The 25,605-nt window shown below is 49.0% G+C and overlaps 1 protein-coding gene across 1 annotated transcript; it reads left to right on the top strand.

The window, feature by feature from the left end:
• Positions 1-347: 347 nt before the first annotated feature.
• On the top strand, positions 348-4,245 carry LOC109748220 (wall-associated receptor kinase 2). The gene is made up of 3 exons (XM_073506592.1): positions 348-1,248; positions 1,833-1,994; positions 3,044-4,245. The coding sequence occupies exons 1-3, from the start codon at positions 348-350 to the stop codon at positions 4,030-4,032; spliced, it is 2,052 nt and encodes a 683-aa protein (XP_073362693.1). The 3' UTR covers positions 4,033-4,245.
• Positions 4,246-25,605: the final 21,360 nt, after the last annotated feature.

Raw genomic sequence — 25,605 nt, 5'->3', positions numbered from 1 at the left:
TAGTTTGACGATAGGCCACCAAAAACCTGCCGGCACACATGGCAGTTCTTTCTCGCCATATCTGATGTCTAGTACAAACCGTCGAGTTAAGGCATTTGAGAACCCTGCCCAATTTCACAGAAGGTCCACATACACGATGACTGTGTTCCCCAACAGCAAATAGCGGTAACAACTTGATTGGAGTGTCTCTCGAAAACAAATTTAATTAGAGTGCTAATAGTGATGTGGATGGCATGACAGACAGGACAGGCAAGCATGCTTCCAGCTCAAGCTCAGCTGTACAAAAGTATGCTTGCTTCTTATTATAAAGCAGCGACTTGCCCGAAACCAACATACGGCTGGTCAGCATGCTGCAAATGTGGACGGCATTGACGACCATGCTGCTGCTCCTTGCAGCAGCGGTTGCGGCAGCTAGCGGCGCGACGACTCATGGTGGGTGTCTGCCGAGCTGCGGCGGCGTGGACATCCCCTACCCCTTTGGCATCGGCCCTGGCTGCTTCCGCGAAGGCTTCGAGGTCGAGTGCATCAACAGTGGCCCTGTGCTTGCCGGTACGCCCCTTCGGGTGGTGCAGCTGACATTGGATCCAGACGAGTCGCAGGTGATGCTCCCCATCGGGTGGCAATGCTACAACGTCTCCGACCCAGACGACACCTACAACAACTGGGACTATGGAAATACGACGATGAACAAGGATGGCGTGTACCGCATCTCCAACACGCACAACATGCTCGTTGTCGTCGGCTGCAACACTGTCGGCTTCGTGGCCAGCAAGAGGACCGAGGGTGGCGCAGACGCCAGCGCCTTCAACACCGGGTGCATGTCCTACTGCAACAACTCGGCGAGCGCGCAGGACGGCCTCTGCGACGGCGTCGGATGCTGCCACGTCAGCATCCCGCCGGGACTCACCGACAACTACTTCAACTTCCGGGAGTATGACCACTCCACCATGATGGAGTACAGCCCGTGTGACTACGCCTTCCTCGTCGACAGGAACAACTACACCTTCCGCCGGTCCGACCTCAAGATGAACACGAAACGGACCTCGCCGGTGTGGCTGGACTGGGCCATTCGCGGTAACAGCTCCATCTCCGGTGACATACCTTCGTGCAAACAAGCGTCCAAGACGGACCAGTACGCCTGTGTCAGCACTCACAGCGACTGCGTCGACTCCACCAATGGGCCTGGCTACAACTGCAAGTGCTCCAGTGGCTACCAGGGCGACGCCTACTTGCCCAACGGATGCACAAGTAAGATGCCTTGCTCTATCTATATTAATACTTCCTCCACTTCAGAAAAATAAATTTCTTGTTTTATTCCAAATCAAACATCTTTAAGTTTGACCAAGTCTAAAGAAAAACATAAAGATATCTGCAATATCATGTTAGTTTCATTATATTCGTCATAAAAATATTTTCATGTGATGTTGTAGATGTTAACATATTTTTCAATAGACTTGATCAAACACAGAGATGTTTGATTAGGACAAACCTAGAACTTCAAGTTTTTTAGAACGAATGAAGTTGTAGTTTAATTCTAAATCAAACATCTTTTAAGTTTGATCAAGTCTATAAAAAATACAAATATCTACAATATCATATCGGTTTCATTAGATTCATCATAAAATATTTTCATATTATATACTGTTGATGTGATATCGTAGATGTTAATATACTTTCCAATGGACTTGGTCAAATATGGGGATGTTTGATTTAGAACAAACCTATAACTTCAAGTATTTTAGAACGGAGAAAGTGTTAGTTACAACTATAGTATGTTTTTCTTGGTAAATGTCCTAATTGTAACGATCACTTCGTGAATTTCTGCAACACAGACATAAATGAATGCGCAAATCCAGCTAAGTATAGTTGCTACGGTGTATGCTCAGACATCGAAGGAGGGTACAAATGTGACTGTCCTGCAGGTTATCAGAGCCGTTACCCAAGAACTGAACGATGCACTCAAAAGTTCCCACTTGCAGCACAGATTTCCGTAGGTAAACATCATACTCCTGTTCTACGTACACACAAGTCATTTCAATGTTCTTTATTGTTTTTCCTGATTAACTATACATGCCTAAATTGTTCTCTCTCAGTCACCTCAAAATACATACACAAAACTAGTTAAATTATTCTTGCGACTATCTTTTTTCCAATATGTATTTTGTATAGTTTGAGACTCGCAAGTGAAGTGACATTAATCTAACAAAACTTCAACCATCTGATGAACAGAAAGACGCTAATTTTTTTTTAAATAATACATTTTTTAATTATTTTTCATAAATATTACGCTGGGTAAATTTTTTTAAAAATAATACACCGTCGGCCCGCTGCAGCTTTTTATACACACATTCTATATTTTTTTGGTGTCAACTTTTTTCGATACACATTCTATATTTTTTGCATAAATAAGGAACATTTTTTATACACACATTTAACGATTTTTAAATACATGCTTAACACTTTTTAAAACATATTTTTATGTCAACTTTTTTGCATATATATTGTACATTTTTTGTATACATCAGGAACATTTTTTATACATGTTTAACATTTTTTAATTACATAATTAATATTTTTTTTAACATATATTTTTTATGCCTACTTTTTTTCAAAAACAATTAGCCCACAGCGAGCCAATTAGCTCCAGTCGGCCTACAGCTGGCCGACATGACCCAATCAGCCCACAGTGGGCCGACAGGGGGAGTCCAATCGGCCTGCTGTGGGCCGACTAGGCCCAGTCGGCCTGCAGCGGGCCGATGGTGTATTATTTTTGAAATTTTTTTATCCAGCGTAATATTTATGAAAATTAATAAAAAATGTATTATTTAAAAAAAATCCTATTTATATTAGGACCCCTAATTGAACGGTTACATTCAACTTCCAAATATCTTGCTATCCTTTTTTTTAAATGTGCTTGCGTTTCAAACTAAGCGTAACACAAAAAATAAGTTTGATGATTACAATAGTTAAGTTTGATGGCAAACTAAGTAATGACCAGAAACTTATATAATTACAACAGTTAAGTTTTTTTTGGCCCATGTAGGTGCAATAGGTGGCATTCTTGTCTTGGCATTTCTGGCATTCTTTTTTGTTCTTCGCAAAGAGAAGCAGAGGGCCAGAGACTTTTACCGAAAGAATGGTGGTCTTACATTAGAGAAGGCTAGAACTATTAAGATTTACACAAGGGGGAATCTCAAACCAGTTTTAAAGAGTACCAATGTAATTGGTAAAGGTGGCTTCGGTGAAGTTTACAAGGGTGTTGTTGATGGAGTTATCGTCGCAGTAAAGAAACCAAATGGTCGTAGTGTGCTAGAGAAGGAGCAGTTTCCAAATGAAGTCACCATCCTGTCTCAAGTCAGCCACAAGAACATCGTAAGGCTTCTAGGTTGTTGCCTCGAAGTGGATAACCCCATGCTAGTCTATGAATTCATCTCCAAAGGAAGCTTGGAGGACAATCTTCATAGAGCTGACAACAAGGAGCTTCTTGACTTGGATGTACGTCTAAGTATTCTTGAAGACTCAGCACATGGTCTAGCTTATATGCACTCACAAACCCATAACACAATACTGCATGGTGATGTTAAACCAGCAAACATACTCTTGGATGAGAACTTCTCCCCGAAGATCGCGGATTTTGGCATATCGAGGTTGATTGCACAAGGCAAGGACCATACTAGAAACATCATAGGCGACATGTCTTACATGGACCCCGTGTACCTACAAACAGGTCGATTGACCGACAAAAGTGATGTCTACAGCTTTGGGGTTGTCATCTTAGAGCTCATTAGCAGGAAGAGGGCTACTCATTCTGATAATAATAGCCTAGTGAGGAGCTTCCTAGAGTGTCACCAAACTGGGGAGAGCATGACTGAGCTCTTCGATAAGGAAATTGCAACAACAGGAGATTTGGAACTTCTTAACAAGTTGGTACAGATTGCTGTTGAGTGTCTTAACCTTGAAGCAGATCAAAGACCATCAATGACAGATGTTGCAGGGCGCCTTGTCATGCTGCATAGGTCCCGTAATCCTTAGGTTCATTCCGGATCGGAGTTTCAACTTTCAACATGTATGATATGTCAAATAAGATAGGTAACTATCAGTGTCAACCTGTGTTGTATTTGCTGTTCCAAGAAATTTGTACTACTGTAGTGAGTAACTTTATGCTTCGTATGACCAAATGTGTGGATTGATTTCCCGATTAAACTATATTGTAATAGGGTAGCGATTTAATCTTGCTCCTACAGAGCTCAGTGAGATCATTAAAAAACATCTTCCATAACAATATCCGTGTTAGGTACATCACTAGTACATATGAAGTGGGTTTTTTTCGACAGAGACACCTGCCTCAGATTGCTTCTAAGATTCAATTCAAAAAGGAATACTTAAGTAAAAATATAGTGGGACGTCTACCCACACAGTCGTTGTTGAATTGCAACCTCGCCTAGCTAATGCATCAGCCATCGAATTTTCCAAGGGAAGTACCACCATCTGAGGACCAAAGGACAATAAGCTTACGATAACTTTAGTTTTGCTTGGTGTACTAGGGCGCCATACTAGTTTACTCTGAAAGTCTAGGGCCTCGCCCATGTGCCCCGTAGTTTCGGTACATTTTCATTGGCCAATTCGAAGCCACATATTTTTCCCAGGTGCACTGAGGGTGTGCTGTAGATTTAAACTTTAATAATGTTGTTGGCTTTGTATTGCTTAATTTCTTGCAAGAGCAAGGCAACCATGCATCATCCGTGAGGCCAGTGCTAACGTCCAGGCAAATTATAGATATCGAGACATTTGAATGGACTTGTTGTACCTTGGACGGACTAGTACTTAATACTCCCTCCGTTTTTATTTATAAAGTTTAACAAAGTTCATAGAAAACAATCTAAACTTCCACAATAACAAATATATATGATGTGAAAATATGCTAATGGCATAATGGTATTGATTTGGTATTGTGGATGTTCATAATTTTTTGTATAAACCTGGTCAAAGGTTTCAAAGTTTGACTTGAGACAATGCTAATATGTGAAAGTAAATAAAAACAGAGGGAGTACTCACGAACTAACGAACATCATAACTTACTATATCTCCATCAGAGCACGTTTAGCTTTGCAAGAAATTCATGCATCCTGTTTCTTCGATGAGTTCTACAACCTTCACGCACAGATTGAAAGAAATATCGTGCATTCATCGTTTTATTGCCCAAAAAGGACTCTGCGGACTCTGCGGCAACACCCGATGCTTACCGGCCCATTTCTCTCAAAAACAGTCCTATAAAAGGGGTGGCAAAAGTCTTCACTAACACACTGAAGCCTCTCTCATCCCCCTCCCAATCCACGAAACCAAACTGGTTTACTCACCTCACTAGCTGCAATATTGCCGAAACTTTATGCTTGTTGCCAACCAAGTCTCCTCCTGCCATAATAAGAAATTACCTACCATGGTCCTAAAACTAGACTTCCAAAAAGCATTTGACTCACTCTCTTGGTCCTCCTTGATAGCCATCCTAAAGTGTCGGGGCTTCCTGGACAAATTATGTTCCTGGATCAATGCATTCTCACTATACTGTTAATTAAACTGTGTCCCAACACCTTGGATAAACTGTAAAAATAGACTGCACCAAGGGTCCAAGGCGGCCCACTCTTCCCCTCCCTCTTCATTATCATTGCCGACCTACTACAGCAAATGACCCATCAAAAGGCGCACACACTCCATGTTCACCACCCCATCTTCACACACCTCCCTCTGACAACCCTACTATATGCCAATGACAGGTCAATTATTGCACATGCTTTAATTGAAGCTGTCACCCAGCTACAGCTAATCCTTCAAAAATTCGCCATCTAGCCATTAGTTTTGACCCAAAAAAAACATCTGTCCCCATGCACACCTCCCCAGCACTCGCGTAAGAAATTGCGCAAGTTCTGCAGTGTTCCATTTCTTCTTTTCCTCAAATTTACCTAGGGTTGCCCCTATTGCTAATTTGACTGCCGCTGAATGCTTTCCTACGCATTATTGAACGTTCTGCAAATCCTAAAAATGTATTAAAAACTATTTCTGCTTTTCGACGTACTTTCTTTCACTACCGGAAAACGGTCCTACCCCGACGGCCAAAACTATGCCTACGGCTGCCGTCAGCCTACTTCGAGCTATGCCGACAGCCCAGTCCTGGCCGTCGGCTTATCCTGGCCGTCGGGCTACACCGATCTACGCCGACGGCAGCCGTCGGCACAGAACAGCCGTCGACCTAGATGCAGACACGCCGACAGCAGCCGTCGGCATACCTGTGGCCCCGGCGACCCCGCCCGTGACCAGCGGCTAACGCCGTCAAACCTATGCCGACGGTCGGGACGGGCGGCCGTCGGCATATCTCCGCATGCCACGTCACCGATCCGCGGCGTAGATATGCCGACGGTAGCCGTCGGCATAGGCGCCACCTCACCGATCCGCGGCACGGCGCCCACCAAAACTCTGCCGTCTCTATGCTGACGGCAAGTTTTTTTTTACATGTGTTTTTTTACATATGTTTTTATGCTTTTTTTACATATGTTTTTATGCTTTTTTTTACATATGTTTTTATGCTTTTTATGTATTATATGAATATATATGTAGTTTGTAATTTTTTCCATCGATTATGAATATATATATAGTTTGTATTTTTTTTCGAGCACGTTAATAATGCGCCGTCATGTTCTTTTGAATATAGGTCCTTATATTTTATTAAAATCAAAAACAGCTATGCCGATAGAATTTTAGTGGCGATTGCAAACGACCGGCACCCGTCTCCGGAGTGTGACCCCCTCACGTCCGCGGTGTGCCCCCCTCACGGACGGCGCCGCCGCCGGCATCTGGAGGGCGGAAAATGCCGCATCGGGTCTATACGGAGGGGACGTTGCTCCCAAATGTTTCTATGGGATGACCTACCACAACCGGGTGGTGTTGTGGCATGTCCGAAGAGGCGGCACGCATCTCCGAGGCGTGGCCCCCCTAACGGACGGCGCCGCCGCCGGCACCTGGAGGGGGAAACGGACGCATCGGGTCTACACGGAGGGGATGTAGCTGTCGGTTTGGCCCGGATGTTGCTCCGAGGTGTCCCTCTGTGATGACCTGACACAACCGGGTGGAGAGGTCCACTGGTCAAAGCCCTTCCGTGGAAAGTCAAAGGGCTAGATCTCGTGGTCAACCGCTCCAGGGTTAGGCGGGACGGGGGCCCTGGGGTAGCAATGCCACCGGAGCGTCGCACCGGCCCCTCATACATGCGGGGTGGTGTTGTGGCATGTCCGAAGAGGCGGCACGCGTCTCCGGGGTGTGGCCCCCCTAACGGACGGCGATGACACAGTAGTAGACGTTCTGCGGTAACGGTGCGGCGTGAATATTATTAAATACTCGGATCGCGATAAAATCATGAGTTTTTTACACGACGTGGGCACATGTGCTATAGGAATGATGGTAATTTTCCATAATTTTTGTGATGAAGAAGTATTCGAACACTTCCCTCTACGCGGATTGCCCTTCGCATGTCTACGACTGTGGCCGGCGGCCTCCGTGGGCTAGCATGCCGCCAATCTTGCGTACGCGGCTTCTGACAAGTCTGAGAGTGTTGTGGCGGTTGCAAACGCCCGGCACGCGTCTCCGGGACGTGGCCCCCCTCACGGACGGCGCCGCCGCTGGCACCTGGAGGGGGGAAACGGACGCGTCGGGGCTACATGAAGGGGATGTAGCTGTGGGTTTGGCCCGGATGTTGCTCCCAGGTGTCCCTCTGTGCTGACCTGACACAACCGGGTGGAGAGGTCCACTGGTCAAAGGCCTTCCGTGGAAAGTCAAAGGGCTAGATCTCGTGGGCAACCGCTCCAGGGTTAGGCGGGACGGGGGCCCTGGGGGGTAGCAATGCCACCGGAGTGTCGCACCGGCCCCTCATACATGCGGGGTGGTGTTGTGGCATGTCCGAAGAGGCGGCACGCGTCTCCGAGGTGTGGCCCCCCTAACGGACGGCGCCGCCGCCGGCCTCCTCCACACTCATTCCCCATCTCGCCCACCCTCCCCCTACCCGCACCCCGCCACCGCCACCACCCTCTTCGTACCCTCACCCCACCACCACCCCCCGTCCGCCCTGCCACCTCTCCAGGCCGGTCCACGCTGCCCCGAACCCGCGCCCTCCGGCCTCTCCTGCTCGACCTCAGCGCCGCCCCGACCCCGCGCCCTCCGGCACCCCCCTCACACGGACGGCGCCGTCGCCGACACCCCCTTCACGGAGGGTATAGGAAGGCTAGTGTGTAATTAACATAGTGGAAACATAACTTTTTTTAGAAAAAGAACAATGCTATTGCATAAAAAAAGAAATATACCTATGCCTACGGCTTAGCCGTCGGCATATATGCCATGTGGCATGATTTATATATGCCGACGGCTCGGCATAGTGCGCCTTATCCACTCGCGGCCACCCCTCCTCCCACTAGTAAAAAAAGACACATCCGTGACATTTTGGGCCGAACGAAAAAAAAATCTGTCATACATATGACACTTATGACGATAATTTTGACAAAACCCGGTATCATCATAGATGTGGTGGGCTCCTACTTCTATGACAAAAAATCATGACAGAAAATGGGCTTTTCGTCCTGGGCGGCCGGAGACGCAGCTGCATGACATTCTTTGGGCCGTCCATGACGGAAAAAACCGTGGTAGAAGCGAGGGCGAGGAAAATTTCGGGGAGTTCCCGGTTACGGTGGGAGGTCGGGGGCCGAGCGATGCGCATTTCTCTCGTACACGTACGCGCGTGTGTGCGAGGCGTTGGCTCTAACTGAACCCGAGTGAGGCGTTGGGCTCTAACTGAACCCGAGCGATTGCACTGCAGGCTACGCGTTACTGAACCCAAGCGATCGATCGATGGCTGTTAACTGAACCCGATCGAGCGATTCCTTCGCTACTGCTTCTAACTGAAGCCGATCGATGCTGCCTCTGGGATGAACAGTGAGCGTTGCGGGGGGGTTTGGATGAACAGTGAGCGGTGGCGTTGCCTCTGGATGAACAGGACCCCGTGGTGTGGTGGAGGGCTGGATGAACAGTAGACGGTGGAGGGGTGCCCGTGGAGGGGTGGTTGAACAGGACCCCGTGGTGTGGGGGGCTGGATGAACAGTAGACGGTGGAGGGGTGCCCATGGAGGGGTGGTTGAACAGTAGCCGGTGGAGTAGCGCGCGGTGGAGGCTGGATGAACAGGAGCCCGTGGAGGCTGGAGGAGGTCGACGGTAGCCCGCGGAGGCTGGAGGAGGTCGACGGTGGAGATGAACAGTATCCCGTGGAGTCCCGTTTTGCGGTACGCCACACCCCTCCCGATGAACAGGACCCCCGTTTCGACCGTAGGAGGTCCGTTTCGTCCGTTTTGCGGTACGCCACACCCCTCCCGATCAACAGGACCCCCGTTTCGACCGTAGGAGGTCCATTTCATCCGTTTTGCAGTACGCCACACCCCTCCCGATCAACAGGACCCCCGTTTCGACCGTAGGAGGTCCGTTTCCTCCGTTTTGCGGTACGCCACACCCCTCCCGATCAACAGGACCCCCGTTTCGACCGTAGGAGGTCCGTTTCCTCCGTTTTGCGGTACGCCACACCCCTCCCGATTAACAGGACCCTGTTCCGAACATAGGAGGTCCGTTTCCTCCGTTGTGCGGTACGCCAGGCCTCGTTTCCATCGCCTGTTCCGTCCAAGCCCTCCCGATGAACACGACCACGCATTCCGTTCCAACCCAGCCGGTTGGCTCCCACGCGTTTCGTTGCCTCCCGTTGAACACGACGCATTCCGTTGCCTCCCCATGAACACGACGCATTCCGTTGCCTCCCCATGAACACGACGACGACGCTGTTTCTCCGTTCCGACCCATGTACACGAGCCCTGGCCGTACGTATGCACGAGTAGGCGTTCGAGACCCCGCCCGTATGTACACATACGTGGCCGTATTTTCTTTCTTGCACCCTGGCCGCTGTACGTATGTGTACATGCTACGTGCGCGCCTCTACTACGACACGTACGCGCCTCTACTACGACACGTGCGCGCCTCTACATCCACCAGTATATATGTACGTACACGTTCGCGACCAGAATGACAACGCTACGTACGCTTCGACCAGGTGGGTCCCGACTGTCAGGCACTTCCTTGCCTGCAAAGATGTAGCTGGTGGGTCCCAGCAGTCACGGGGGCGAATTGTTTTTTTTTGCCCGGACGCACTTCCTTGCGTGCGAATATGTAGCTAGTGGGTCCCAGCAGTCAGGCGCAAACGTTTTTTTCGTGAAATACGGTGGCCCATCCGGTGGGTCCCCGCTGTCAGGTGGAGGAATAATTATTTTGCACGTAATAAGGAGGCACTTCCTTGCTGCGGCCGTGGACCTAGCTGTCAGCCTCTCCACGTACAGTCCACGTCCGATGGAAGCCGTTCCTTGACCACGTTGACCACGCCACGCCGAGAGCACCAGGGCGCTGGACGACGGCGAGGCCTAGGAAGGGGACGACGCGGAGCCGGGGAAGACGCGGCAGTGGATGCCCACGCGTAGAGGAGTACGAGGGTTCACTGGTTCGCTGCGGTGTGAGGCTGCCGTCGCCGCAGAATAACAGGGGGTGTGGGTGAGTAGAGGGATGGCCTGGCTAGCGGTGGGAGTAGTAGGGGGCGGTGAGGCCTCCGCCGCATCGCAGCCGGCCACGGGAGGCAGGAGCACGAGGCACGACCGGCGCTGGTTTGGGCGGCTAGAGCAAGAAGACCAGAGGTTGAAGAAGCACTACGGCCGTTGGATGGACATCCTACGGGCACTGGAGCTAGAATCGTGCATATTGGCTAAGTTGACAAAGCCCTCCGTCCCCGTCAACTTAGTAGGCCCACAAGTCAGCCTGCCACTATATTGGGTCCCAGCTAACAGGGGGAGTATTCATTTTTTTGTGCGTAATAAGGAGGCACTTCCTTGCGTGCGAAGATATAGCTGGTGGGTCCGAGCTGTCAGCGGCGGTAACTTTTTTTCGCGAAATACAGAGGCCCTTTCGATGGGTCCCTGATGTCAGGTGGAGGAATCATTATTTTGCGCGTAATAAGAAGGCATTTCCTTGCGTGCGGCCATGGACCCAGCTGTCGGCCTCTCCACGTACAGTACACTTCAGATGCATGTCGGTCGTTGACCACGTTGACCAGGCCGCGCCGAGAGCACCAGGGCGGTGGACGACGGCGAGGCCTAGGAAGGGAACGACACGGAGGCAGGGAAGACTCGGCAGTTGTTTCCCACGCGGAGGGGAGTACGACTGTACGAGGGTTTACTGGTTCGTCTGCCGTCGCCGGAGAATAACAGCAGGTGTGGGTGAGTAGAGGGATGGCTAGGCCAGCGATGGGAGTACGGTGGGGCGGTGAGACCTGCGCGGCAGCACAGCCGGCCGCGGGGAGGAGGGAGCAGGCAGTCCCGCCGGCGCTTGTTTGAGCGGCTGGAGCAGGAAGAGCAGAGATTGAAGAAGCACGATGGCCGTTCGATGGACATCCAACAGTCACTGCTTTTGCATCAACCTTTTTTTTAGGAAAGCCTCAAATCTGTGGAAAACAGCATACAGCCCATCTGCCATTATTTCTAATAATTTACAGCCCATTTGCTAATTCTTAAGGTTTTTTTGGAGCCCATATTCTTTTTGTTAGCATTACAACCCATATTGTGGCCACGGTTAAAAAATTATACAAAATTTTGCATATTTCGGTGCGGTCCGAACTGTTTTTAATCCCGAAATTTTGACTCACATTCAAACTGATTTTAAAAATAAATGTATATCAATATAAAATCCAACAAATTCTCCACGCATAAAAATTAATGTAATTTAAAATTTCGAAATGAGAAAAAGATATTTGAAACTAATTGCCGGTTTGATATGTTTTAAAAATGTACAGCCCATTTCTCATTACTGATAGGCCATTTTCTCAACCAGCCGAATGAAGCCCTCCTCGTCTTGAAAGATTTGTAGCCCAACAGGCCTGACAAAGCGACTTACTTGGCAAATCACAAAAAAACTGGGCTGTGGCCGTGGACCCAGCTGTCAGCCTCTCCACGTACAGTACTCTTCCGATGGAAGTCGGTCATTGACCACATTGACCATGCCGCGCCGAGAGCACCAAGGCGGTGGACGACGGCGAGGCCTAGGAAGGGGACAGCGCGGAGCCGGGGAAGACGCGGCAGTGGATGCCCACGCGGAGAGGACTACGAGGGTTCACTGGTTCGGCTGCGGCGTGAGGCTGCGGTCGCCGCAGAATAACAGGGGGTGTGGGTGAGTAGAGGGATTGTTGGAAATATGCCCTAGAGGCAATAATAAAATGGTTATTATTATATTTCCTTGTTCATGATAATTGTCTATTGTTCATGCTATACTTGAATTGACTGGAAACCGTAATACATGTATGAATAAATAGACCACAACATGTCCCTAGTAAGCCTCTAGTTGACTAGCTCGTTGATCAATGGATGGTTATGGTTTCCTGACCATGGACATTGGATGTCATTGATAACGGGATCACATCATTAGGAGAATGATGTGATGGACAAGACCCAATCCTAAGCATAGCACAAGATCGTGTAGTTCGTTTTGCTAGAGCTTTTCTAATGTCAAGTATCATTTTCTTAGACCATGAGATTGTGCAACTCCCGGATACCGTAGGAATGCTTTGGGTGTACCAAACGTCACAACGTAACTGGGTGGCTATAAAGGTGCACTACAGGTATCTCCGAAAGTGTCTGTTGGGTTGGCACGAATCGAGACTGGGATTTGTCACTCCGTATGACGGAGAGGTATCTCTGGGCCCACTCGGTAATGCATCATCATAATGAGCTCAATGTGACTAAGGAGTTAGCCACGGGATCATGCGTTACGGAACGATTAAAGAGACTTGCCGGTAACGAGATTGAACGAGGTATTGGGATACCGACGATCGAATCTCGGGTAAGTAACATACCGATAGACAAAGGGAATTGTATACGGGATTGATTGAATCCTCGACATCGTGGTTCATCCGATGAGATCATCGTGGAACATGTGGGAGCCAACATGGGTATCCAGATCCCTCTGTTGGTTATTGACCGGAGAGTCGTCTCGGTCATGTCTGCATGTCAACCGAACCCGTAGGGTCTACACACTTAAGGTTCGGTGACGCTAGGGTTGTAGAGATATTAGTATGCGGAAACCCGAAAGTTGTTCGGAGTCCCGGATGAGATCCCGGACGTCACGAGGAGTTCCGGAATGGTCCGGAGGTGAAGAATTGTATATAGGAAGTCCAGTTTCGGCCACCGGGAAAGTTTCGGGGGTCACCGGTATTGTACCGGGACCACCGGAAGGGTCCCGGGGGTCCACCGGGTGGGGCCACCTATCCCGGAGGGCCCCATGGGCTGAAGTGGGAAGGGAACCAGCCCCTGGTGGGCTGGTGCGCCCCCCATGGGCCTCCCCCTGCGCCTAGGGTTGGAAACCCTGGGGGTGGGGGGCGCCCCACTTGGCTTGGGGGGCAAGCCACCCCCCTTGGCCGCCGCCCCCCTGGAGATTGCATCTCCCAGGGTCGGCGCCCCCCCCCCCCCCAGGGCCCCTATATATAGAGGGGGGAGGGAGGGAAGCAGTACCACAACCCCTGGCGCCTCCCTCTCCCCCTGCAACACCTCTTCCTCTCTGCTTGCGCTTGGCGAAGCCCTGCCGGGATCCCGCTACTTCCACCACCACGCCGTCGTGCTGCTGGATCTCCATCAACCTCTCCTCCCCCCTTGCTGGATCAAGAAGGAGGAGACGTCGCTGCTCTGTACGTGTGTTGAACGCGGAGGTGCCGTCCGTTCGGCGCTAGGATCATCGGTGATTTGGATCACGACGAGTACGACTCCATCAACCCCGTTCTCTTGAATGCTTCCGCTCACGATCTACAAGGGTATGTAGATGCACTCCTCTCTCTCGTTGCTAGTTAATCCATAGATTGATCTTGGTGATGCGTGGAAAATTTTGAATTTCTGCTACGTTCCCCAACAGGGATACCCTGGGCCAGCGGTGGGAGTAGTAGGGGGCGGTGAGGCCTCCGCGGCATCACAGCCGGCCACGAGAGGCAGGAGCACGCGGCACGACCGGCGCTACTTTGGGCGGCTGGAGCAAGAAGACCAGAGGTTGAAGAAGCACTATGGTCGTTGGATGGACATCGTACGATCACTGGAGCTAGAATCGTTCATATTGACTAAGTTGACAAAGCCCTCCGTCCTCGTCAACTTAGTAGGTCCACAAGTCAGCCATCCACTATGGTGGGTCCCAGCTAGCAGGGGGTATTCATTTTTTGGTGCGTAATAAGGAGGCACTTCCTTGCGTGTGAAGATATAGCTGGACCCAGCTATCAGCCTCTCCACGTACAGTCCACGTCCGATGGAAGTCGTTCCTTGACCAGGTTGACCACACCGCGCCGAGAGCACCAGGGCAGTGAACGATGGAGAGGCCTAGGAAGGGGACGACACGGAGCCGGGGAAGACGCGGCATTGGATGGACATGCGGAAAGGAGTACGAGGGTTCACTGGTTCGGCTGCGCTGCCGTCGCCGCAGAATAACAGGGGGTGTGGGTGGGTGGAGGGATGGCCTGGCCAACGGTGGGAGTAGTAGGGGCGGTGAGGCCTCCGCGGCAGCACAGCCGGCCACGGGAGGCAGGAGCAGGCGGCACGACCGGCGCTGCTTTGGGCGGCTGGAGCAAGAAGACCAGAGGTTGAAGAAGCACGACGGCCGTTGGATGGACATCGTACGGTCACTCCAGCTAGAATCGTTTATATTGACTTAGTTGAAAAAGCCCTTCGTACGTCAACTTAGTAGGCCCACAGGTCAGCTTCCGAAACGGTGCGCCCCAGATGTCAGGGGGAGGAATCATTTTTTGGGCGGGTGAAGCTAGAATATCCGAGATTGAAGAAGAAGCACGGCATCCGTTGGATGGACATCCAACGGCCACTGCTGCTAGAACCGTGTGTTGACTATAAGTTGACAAAGCCTTGCATACGCGTCAACTCTATTTTTTTAGGGGACACGTCAACTTAGTAAGGCCAGAAGTGTGTGGCAGAGAACTTATAGCCCATTTGAGATTTGTAAGAATGTGTGGCCCATTTTTGAATTCTAATGAAATTTACTACAGCCCATTTATAGTTTGTTAAAAGTACATCCCATTTCAACCAACCGTTCAAAACAGAATTCAATAAAATTTCCCACATTTTGATGGGACCCGAAATATTTTTATCCCAAAATTTTTAGTCAGATTAAATACAATTTCAATATAAATTTATATTACGTAAAAATCCAACGAAACATTGCGCTCGCAACAATTAATGAAATTAAAAAATTTAATATCCAAAAATAATATTTTATAAAGTAATCACGTGTTTGGTGCATTTTTTTATAGTTACTGCCCAGTTTTTATAATTACATCCCATTTATTATTTCTTAAAGCCCATTTTCTTGTTAAGCCAAATGCATCCCTCCTAGGAAAGATTTGCAGCCCAGCGGGGCGGAGAATAACAACTTGACCTTGCCTGGGTATTCCTAAAAAAAGTGTAGCTGGGCTAGCCATTTCAGTTTGAAAAAAAATAATATCTGGGCTGGATATCTGGCCTGGGCTAGACGGGCCACAGCCCGCCCAGTTAATACCTGCATCAATGTTTTCGTTGTTGTTCAGAGGAGAAAAATTAATATCTGGGCTAAACATCGAAAAACTCTGCAGTGCTCACACCTCAAAAACACAAATACTGCTCGAGCTGCTTGGTCCCAGCTGTCGGCCGCTTCTTGTGCAATTCTCTCGTTTATTGACTACTACATAGGTTGACAATGGTGTGGGACCGTGATGTCAGGAAACCAGGAGGAAGCAAAATAAATTATAGTTTTATATATATATATATATATAATAAGGAGGCACTTGCGTACGTGAGGCTATGGACCTGGTGGGTCCCCATTGTCATCCTCTCCAAGTAAAGTCATCTCCTCGCCCGCGCGCGCTTTCCGCCCGAACAGTCAGCGCCGCCCGCCCCGCTTCCCGGTGCAGGCGATTGCTCCGCCTTCAAACGACACAAGTGTCGTCCGTCCGTCCATCTGCCGCCCACATTAATGATACGTGGTTGCCGAGGCGGCTACTCCGGCGCCACACGTCCGTCCCTCCGCTCGCCCACCATTGCTATATAAACTGCTGCGCCGGCCATAGCCGCAATCATCCGCATCCGTTCCCTTTCTCCTGTCCACACCACTACTGCCCACCATGGCTTCCTCGCGCTCCAGCGCTCTTCGGGACGGGCGGACGACGGACCACAAGGAGATGGCAGCCATTGCTGTCGACCGGCTGGCCGGCAGGCAGCCGAAGGACGACGACGTCCCAATGGAGAACATGGTAGTCGATGATCCGGCGCCAACCCCCTCCTCCGCGCCATCCTCGCTGGTGCATTGCACCATGACCATCGGCGAGGCCCGTGCCCAATATATGGACAGGGTGAGGCAGATGCGTCAGGAGCAGTTCCGGGAGGCGCAGGCCGACGCCGCCTACAACCACCATCTCCTCCAGGAGCACTTGCGGGCGGAGGAGCAGATCACCGCGGAGCGGGCGGAGCAGGAGGCACTGCTCGACTCGTACCGCTCCGCCCGCAAGGGCCACCTCGAGCGCTGGCAGTACTGCATGCGGGTGGCGGAGGCTGCGGCCGCCTACAAAGAGGCTAGCAAAGAGGGCGATGAAGCGGGCGAGGCGCTGTTTGGCGAGACCGAGGACGAGGCAGAGGACAATGCCGGCTCCGACGAGTCCCCGCTCTGCTGGCGTCGACGAGGCCCTGCTCCGCCGAGGCCCCGCGGTGCCAACAACGAGGCAGAGGACACCGCCGGCTCCGCCGAGGCCCCGCCCCGCCAACAACGAGGCAGAGGACATCGCCGGCTCAGCCGAGGCCCCACCCTGCCGGCAACGTGGGGGAGGATTTCCACCGCTCCGCTGAGGCGCCGCCCGCCGGCAACGAGACAGAGGACATCGTCGGCTCCGCCGAGGCCCCGCCCCGCTGCCAACGAGGCCGCGCCACACAGAAAACGAGGAAGAGTAGAACACGGTAGGTCGCCGCCGCTCGGGTCCAAGTAAGGCCACCGCTGCTACCCTCCGGTTGAAGCCAAGCTAGGCGGGTTGACCATTGACGGTCGCTTAGCTTCTTGGCGGCGACGTGGAGTCGGAGAGCTGCGCAGGAGAAGAACGCTGCTTCTACTTAACTGATGGTGCAGTTGGCTGACTGACACGTGGGCCCAACAGGCCACATGTCAGTTACGCAACTGCACCTGCAGTTAAGTCACTGAAGCTTCTGTTCGGCTCAGCGGGACACAGGTGGGTAGCTTCGGTTAATTAATTATACCTCCAGCGCACCCCTTTTTAGTTGAAGAATGTATGAAATGTAATGAAATCCGGCATGTTTATATGAAATCCGACCGTGTATGAATGAATTTATTTCGATTAGTTCGAATTCCTGTATCACTGGCATTGGATGAACCTGCAAAACAATACGTACTAGCATTATTCCTAGGGTGATCACCTCGTTTGCAGCAGTTTCACATGTACTCCCTCCGGTCCTTTCTAGTCTACATACAAGTTTTGTCTGCAGTCAAAGTATCTCTACTTTGACCAATCTTATACAAAAAAGTATGCACTTTCACAATGTGCGAAGTAAAAAGGAACAGAAGGAGTACAGAGAGTTTGAGCAGCTTTTTAGCGTTTCTATACATTGCAATCAAACACACAGGCCTGGCAATTCATAGGGAACATTCAAAACAATCGATGATTATGCATCTCAGCGACTCACATGTCAGAGGCAATATTTACTTCACAACTAAAGAATAAAGAAAAAATTGATCGACGCTGCTGACAGCAAAGGGCGTCCCATTCGAAAATATCAAACGCATGTCTTGCTAAAATCAATGAGCAAAATTTGACGAGGTTGTCCCATTCCAAAATATCAAATGCCTACGATTGTGGAATGGGCAGGGTTTGCCATCAGTTCGGACATTGACATGGCACCTCATGCTAAATAAACCAGCTGTTCTTTTTGTGCAGTTCCACCAAAATCAACCAAATTCGCGCGTAGCTTGTATGATTTCGCCCTCATATGTTGCAACGCCTTGAACTTATCGGCACCTCCTTTCTTGTGGTGGAAATGAATGATTTGATGTATTCATGAACATTTTGTGCAGTTCCCATTGAAATCAAGCTGAGCACCCCTATTTGCACAAATACAAAAAAGTGATTAGTATAAAGCAAACTGTACTATGAATTGACAGTTTCAACAGGCACATACATGGTCCATGTAGAGCACAGTTTTAGAAAAATGGAACTCACCAGAAAGAATCCTAGAACAACATTGTACTCGCGCATCACAGCAAAAAAATGGAGATTTGTCAGTCCTTCTGAGCTGAAGTTAGTTTGGTCTTGTGGGGAGTAATGTAACCATCCTTCAACTGCTCCTTCTGATGAGAAGATAGACAGGGCTTCTTCATCCTGGCATAATCGGAACTAGTCACTTCACGTACTCCATATTCTTCTTCAGAGGAAGATGATCCTGTTGTGCAAAGACAAGAGGACTACTAAATGCTAGCATCCCTGTTTGCTCGAAAAAAATGAAAGGAAATATTTAAAACAGCACAGATGAAGCACTTCTCAAGGACAATACCACTTTTTCATGACAGTATCTAAACAGTAGCACAACACCAATAGAGATGACAAAGCTCAATCATATGGATGAAATCAGTGGGCGAGTACCAACCTTTGTCAGGAGGCTTATTGTGTAGAGCATACAGACGAAGCACTTCTCCGGAACCATCTGTTGCTATCTACGGTGGTGGCCATGCTTACTATATACTCCTCGATTAGTTTAATGTTTCCAACATCTTCTTGTGCAGTTCCACTAAAATATATGGTATCTTCAAAGAAGATCCCTGTTTGCACAAGTAGAGATAATTACATATTACATTAAGAGTGGCATCAAATCAGTGGCAAAACAATTGCTCGTTCCAGCCATAGCAATAAATTAAGATGCAAAACTATATCATTACTTGTGTCATCACAGTTCCAGTGCTTCATTACAGCACCGGGAGTTGATTTTTGTTTTTCTTCCGCTTGTTCTTCCCCTTCATCACTTGGTTCAATAACAGACAAGCTTCGCCTTCAATGTAAGATTTAGCATGTCAATTAGGGAGCACAAGTATAGTACTAAACTTAATTTTCTGATGAAAGTGGCAAAATACAGGCCAGCAGTTGTGAAATATCCTTATCTTACCTCAATGGGATAGTACGGTGCACATACAGATTGGAAGTCTTGTCTCCATTTATGCAGTTCACTAAAATCAAGCAACATTATCGTACAAGTAGCACAACATATGAAAGCACACTGCACAATCATGTGAAAGAAGGCTAGTACTGACCTCTCATGATGCGGAATTCAAACAACTCACAAGAAGAAGATCTGAACCAAATTCGCCTTAACGGATAGGAAGTAAGATCTCCTCTTGTGCAGTTCCACTAAGATCAAGCAATCAAGCAACGTTGTCGGTGTGACATTTTGGTTGAACTGCACAAAACACTCTTAAAACAAAAGTGTTTTGTGTAGTGCAACAAAAGGTCACAATGGCAATGGGGTGAAGTAGATAACCCTGTTTACACAGAGGTGCAAAGGAAACAATTAGTGGTCAATAACGGTGGATGACACAGAAGCCAACAAAAAGAAGCATCTACCTTATCTAAATGGGAAAGAAAGCAAGACAGTAGCATTTCTCAAACGGTGGCATTGATTAATATTAACATAGAGATTATATTAACAATAAAATTTGTTAAACATGTAATTTGCTTTTAACTGTGGCATTGCATCAATTTTCCAGCGGCATTATTAGAGGGTGTTTGTTTACAGGGACATTTTGGTGTAGGGACTAAAAAAACTCCGTGTCAGTCCCATCTAAACCAAACAGGAGGGACTTTTAGGGACTAAAAGTGGGCATTTGGGACTAAAGAAAGAAGACCCCGACGGAGTCTTTTTGGGACTTTTTCCAACAGTTGCCCCTGCCACGCATCGCACCTTGTCTCTATTAGTTCATTACTAGGGGTAACATGGTCTTTTAGCATGTCATTTAATAACCTCTAGTCCATGTTTAGTCCCTAGAACCAAGCAGGTAGGGACTAGGGAGTTTTTAACCAAACAGGGCCTTAGATTAACAACAGCTAATGAGTTGCACGGGACAGTGGACGCACCAGCACCATGTGCATCTACCGATGTACTGTGGTCATGCACAGTCTGTTGCAACAAAGAACAAACAACCAAGGAGCATATTTGTGTTGGTCCCAGTTTTGTTATCTTTAGACACCTTTCCCTATGTGAGCGCAGCAAATCTAGTCCTGCTCAAACTCTACAGCCTTGTCCCTTCCTTTCCTTTTTGAACTAGTACTTTCGCCCCTTCCTTTCCTCTTTGAACCACATCCTAGATTTATGCGATACAACTTTCCCCACTACTTTCCCCCATTCCTTTCCTCTTTGAACCACGTCATAGATTCATGCTATACAACTTTCCCCCTTCATTTCCTCTTCGAACCACGTCCTAGATTCATGCTATATACAACTTTTCCCACTACTTTCCCCCACTCCTTTCCTCTTTGAACCACGTCCTAGATTCATGGTATACATGCAGCTAGAGTAATGCATGTGGAGTAAGTAAATTATACCTTAAGGTTCTTGGGGCGTGGTTCGGTGGGCGACGGGACGGCGGCGAAGAAGAAGGGGTCGGAGGCCCTCCCGCGCCGCCGCTGGGTGGAAAGTGAACAGTTGCGCCGGTAGTCCCTCGCCGACGGCGACAGCGTTAAGCCTCCTTCCCTTCCCAGCGGATGGATCCTGCCGGCTCTTTGAGCAGCAGTGAGGGGAGAGAGGCCGACGAAGTCTTGTTTAGATCTGGAGAGGGCGAGAGAGTGTGAAGAGAGCAACTACAAGCGCTGAGGCTCCAGCGGGAGAGGGCGAGAGAGTGTGAAGAGAGCAACTACAAGCGCTGAGGCTCCAGCGTGTATATATATACTGGAGAGAGAGTGTGAAGCGTGCAAACCCTAGAAAACATTTTGACCAGTCAAAGAATCCTCCTGGCACAAATTATGCTCAAGTGTAGTTATCGAACCCGAGACCTCAAGTTTGATGAGCGAACAGGCTAACCAGCTACACAACCCTCCCGTTATGTTCAACGAGAGGGAAATAACCTTTTATACATTCCTACATTCGTGTGACAAGCATGCCGTGTTTTTTTGTGTGTGTGGGAGTCATTGGGATTTCAATCATAATCGTGTCATGTGGCTTTGGTGGTAAGACTATCCACAGTGGTGCAGAAATAATGCAGCCTTAGTCACCTTACCTCTCTCCACGTAGTACGTTGGGTCCCACCAGTCAGAGGGTGAAACAAACAAATTAATAAGAAAAATTAAAAGCGCCAGCGGTGTATCTTACCTCACACATCTCGCTACTGCTCGGGAACACTGTCCAATTGATCCCTCTGTTCGCTCACATACTATTTTAAGTGAATCCTTATTACAACATGCACACAAATTTTGGGCACTTGTATTCGACTTAAGTCAGTGTGCCACCGTATCTCGTATACTTACTACTCCCTCCGTCTAGGTGTAATAAGTCACGTCAGAAGGTGCAACGGGACCAAGGTGCGTGCGTGTGTGTGTGTGTGTTTAACAGCATGTGTGTGTTAGAGAGAGCGACAGATCGACCTACTCCTACAGAGAGATGTTGTGTAGTGTAGTACGATTTTAGCCGCGAGAGTCGGTGCATCCTCTCGTTTCTGGGCGTGTCCGATAGGGACATGTGGACAGCTGCCACGCCCGCTCCTGACCAACCAGGCCCACCCAAAGCCCCCCCATCGCCCGCGCGCGCTTCCCGCCCAAAACGGTGAGCGCCGCTCCAAAGAATCGGTGCCGCATTCATGCCCGGGCAGAGCGGACGCGACCTCTCACTGGCGCAAGAGTGATGGTTGCTTCGTCCGTCCAACTTACTGCTGGGTCTATGTGATTTGACGGCTCATTGGTCTTTATTACTGAGGTGGTAGGACTGCTGGATGTCCCACGCTTTCGGCGAAAGGAGGTACTACTACTAGATTACAATTTCCTCCATTCTTACAGCGGAGGCGTGCAAGAGCAGTGAAAACACACAGGCTCAGTGATTACATGGCCCACCTCACACTATCACCGTGCGACACCTAACTCTTTACATAGTACTCCCTCCGTTCCTAAATATTACTAGATGTGTCCCCGCGCGTTGCCGCGGAACAGCGGTATATCTCTCTGCGCAAAATTATCGATTTCATAGAACTAAAAAAACTCTATAACCGCATGACAAATGTGGTAGCCAAACTAAATAAACTCCCATCATCATTTGGATCATCCCACGTAAGGAAAAAAGTTCAGCCAACTCCTACTGCATAATGGGATTATATTTTTCTTTTTGACATGTTAATGGGACTTAAAAGCTCACTTACATGCATGCTACCGGTGCATGCTTGCATGCAGAGATGTTGATGTGATTTAAAACCCACTCACATGCATGTGCCACGGTATTTCTGCATGCTTGCATGTGGCTTAGTGCGGAGCCTCTCAACGTCTAGATCAGATGGCTATTATGGACTGATTTACTTCATCTAACGGCTACATCAATTTTGATGATGTGGCTCAAGGAGAGGATAGAGAATTCCTAGTAGTGGGGGCTAGCTATTACTAGTAGATAAGTCTTTGTAGAGATTCCACTACATACGGAACAAAATGAATGAATCTACACTTAAAATGCATCTATATACATCCGCATGTGGTTCATGGTGAAATCTCTACAAAGACTTATATTTAGGAACGGAGGAAGTACTAGTATAGTACGTACTGTAATTTATCAGCGAGATAAATTTGTACAATGCTATGAAGCTTCCAGCTTCTGTTACATGTATCTTGCGTCCAAGGTTGCCCGTTGCAACATTTCATCAAATACAAAGGAGACTAACATGCATGCTATTGCATCTCAATGATTGACAGATCATAGCAAATATGTACTCCCTCCGTTCCAAAATAAGTGTCTCAACTTTGTGCAAACTTTAGTACAAAGTGGTACTACTACTAAAGTTGACACTTATTTTGGAACAGAGGCAGCTAAAGAAAAAAATGATCCATGCAGTCCCTAGCCCTTGAACTGTGAACCCTGACCAGGCTTCAATTTGCTGGCAACGTTCGAGCTTCCTAATAAATGAAGTTTGCAACCTTTTGACCATCGGATCATTTTGTGCAGTTTCACCAAAATCGAGATGAGCATCCCTGTGGCAAAGAAATTGAAGAAGCGTGATTAGAATAAGATTACTGGGACTAGTTGATGAGACATAAACTCATCACAAATATAGTACGTAGAAGCCAGTAGAGGTATGTGCGGGGCAAAGAAGTAGAGAAATATCCACAGGGAGTGATGTGGGCAGCTGGAGCAGTGGTGCAAGCCGGCTGTAAAGGGAGTTGTACGTGAGGGACGTAGCTCAACCTTGAGGAGGGCGGCGGGAGGCGGCAACTGCCCACGTCGCGGCAGTGAGCAAGGGACGAAGGCAACCTCACCGGCTTTGTGAGAGAGAACGGCGGGGACCCCTGATCGGGACGTGCCGACAGTGGGTTTTCGCCGTCGGCGACGGCCACCGCATCTACACTAAGCATACACCCCTTCCCCAAGCGGACGTGATCCGCCGGGATGTTAGAGATGTGGCCACAGTTGTTTTGTGCGAGAGAATGTGAAGAGAGCAACCCCAGCAAGCAACCGTGTAGGCTGGCCCGTCCTGACTATGTATACAGTGGAGCGGTTTCCTTTTCTCTCCATATGAACCTATCATATTGCGTACGTGCCACTGAAGAAAAAAAACTTTATTTATAAATGACGCGGCACCTACTACTCGTTCTCCTATAACCTTGCGCTTGGCATCTCCAAAATATTAACCTTGCGATTGGCTCTTCGCCTCTTCAGGAAGTCGAGCAATAATGGTAGTGAAGTATATATCGTTCTGGCTATATGAGACCGAATGAATTGCTGCACGTCCACCACGTGGGCGAGGGTCGAGGGGCGAGGGAGAGTGCTACATACGGAGCAAAATGAGTGAATCTACACTCTAAAATACGTCTATATACATCAGTGTTTGGAGTATGTACTAGTAGTTCATATTGAAATCTACTAAAGGACATATATATTCCAAACAATATGATATAATCTCTATAACCAAGGTAGTAGGGACGAGGAGTAAACGGAGGGAGTAGTAAATTTTTCTCCTCGTCCTGCGAGCCACCGCGCGCATGGGCGAGGGAGCGGGCGTAAGGCGGAGCAAGCTTCACCTCATCCTGCGAGCAACCGCGCCCGTGGGCGGGGAGACGGCGTACTAAGCAAGCTTCTCCTCGTTCTGCGAGTTGACGGGACACATCAAAAGTACTGCAGTGTATAGAGCCTTGCCTCTAAGGTAGGCCCCACATGGTTTGCCTCTTTTTTAACATAACACGTCAAGTCGCAATTTGTTTGTTCACCCGTGGTAGACGATCCTCCCTCCACCAAGTGGACAACCAGTACACGTGCCAAATTACCACGTGGGCTGCCTTTTTCGTATAGAAATGAGCTCCACCGTGTACCCGCGCGGGTGTGGTTGGGAAAGAGACGGGAGTACGTGCGCCGTGCATGCACCTCTTCTCTTCGTGCACATCCCCCACCTACGTGGGTGTGTGTGAGAGATACAAACCGCATTCGTGAGTGTTTTTTGTTTTGGGGTGGGGGTTGATTTCGTGAATTATTTGTGGGAATATGTGTCGATGACATCTCAAACAAATTTTTGCATGCAATGTGTGTGAAATGGAGGCCTATCCATATCATACATAGAGGGTCGGGCAATCCACGAGAAGAGAGGGAGGGGTCATAGCTATCGATAGAGTCGAAGAGAGGATCAAGTGGGTGGGTGCGAGATCGATGAAGAGAGCCATCGAAATTGTGTGTGTGTGCAAGTCAAAGATATAGGGCGACTGGCCTACCGGAACGTTAGAGGGCACATGTCAAGTTTGTGTGTGGCAGGGAGACATGACTAGAGCGCTCGATGTATCGGTGTGTGTGGGGGGGAGGGGGTGGGGGAGGGGTAGGCAGAGGCCTAACTATAGAGGTAGAACGACTTGTATATGTGTTGAGAAGGACAGACCCAGCTATGTCTTGAGGGAGATCGGTCGACATCCATACATAACTGAAGGACGGGAAATACGATGGGACAGAGAGAGAGGAGAGAGAGAGGGAGGGAGAGGGAGGGAGAGGGGTAGAGTGCTGGATGGGTGATGGAGTTGCTTCTCGAAGATGGTGGGAGAGGCCTACTAGACAAACTGAGGGTGGAACTGCAATGTTATCAATAAGAGTGGGGATGTGTTTCTGTGTGTGCCTGTGCGTGATAGATCTGTCGGGACGCATCCATGGATGAAGAAGGGGAACCATGTGTTTGGTAAGCAAACCTAACTAGATCGGTAGATCAATTGTTGTTTGTCGAAGGAAGGGAGAGACACAACTAATGAGGTAGATCGATTGATGTGTGGGTA

Source organism: Aegilops tauschii, chromosome 1 (assembly GCF_002575655.3).
Source record: "Aegilops tauschii subsp. strangulata cultivar AL8/78 chromosome 1, Aet v6.0, whole genome shotgun sequence".
NCBI lineage: Eukaryota > Viridiplantae > Streptophyta > Magnoliopsida > Poales > Poaceae > Aegilops > Aegilops tauschii.
This window is presented reverse-complemented; position numbering and strand designations above follow the sequence as displayed.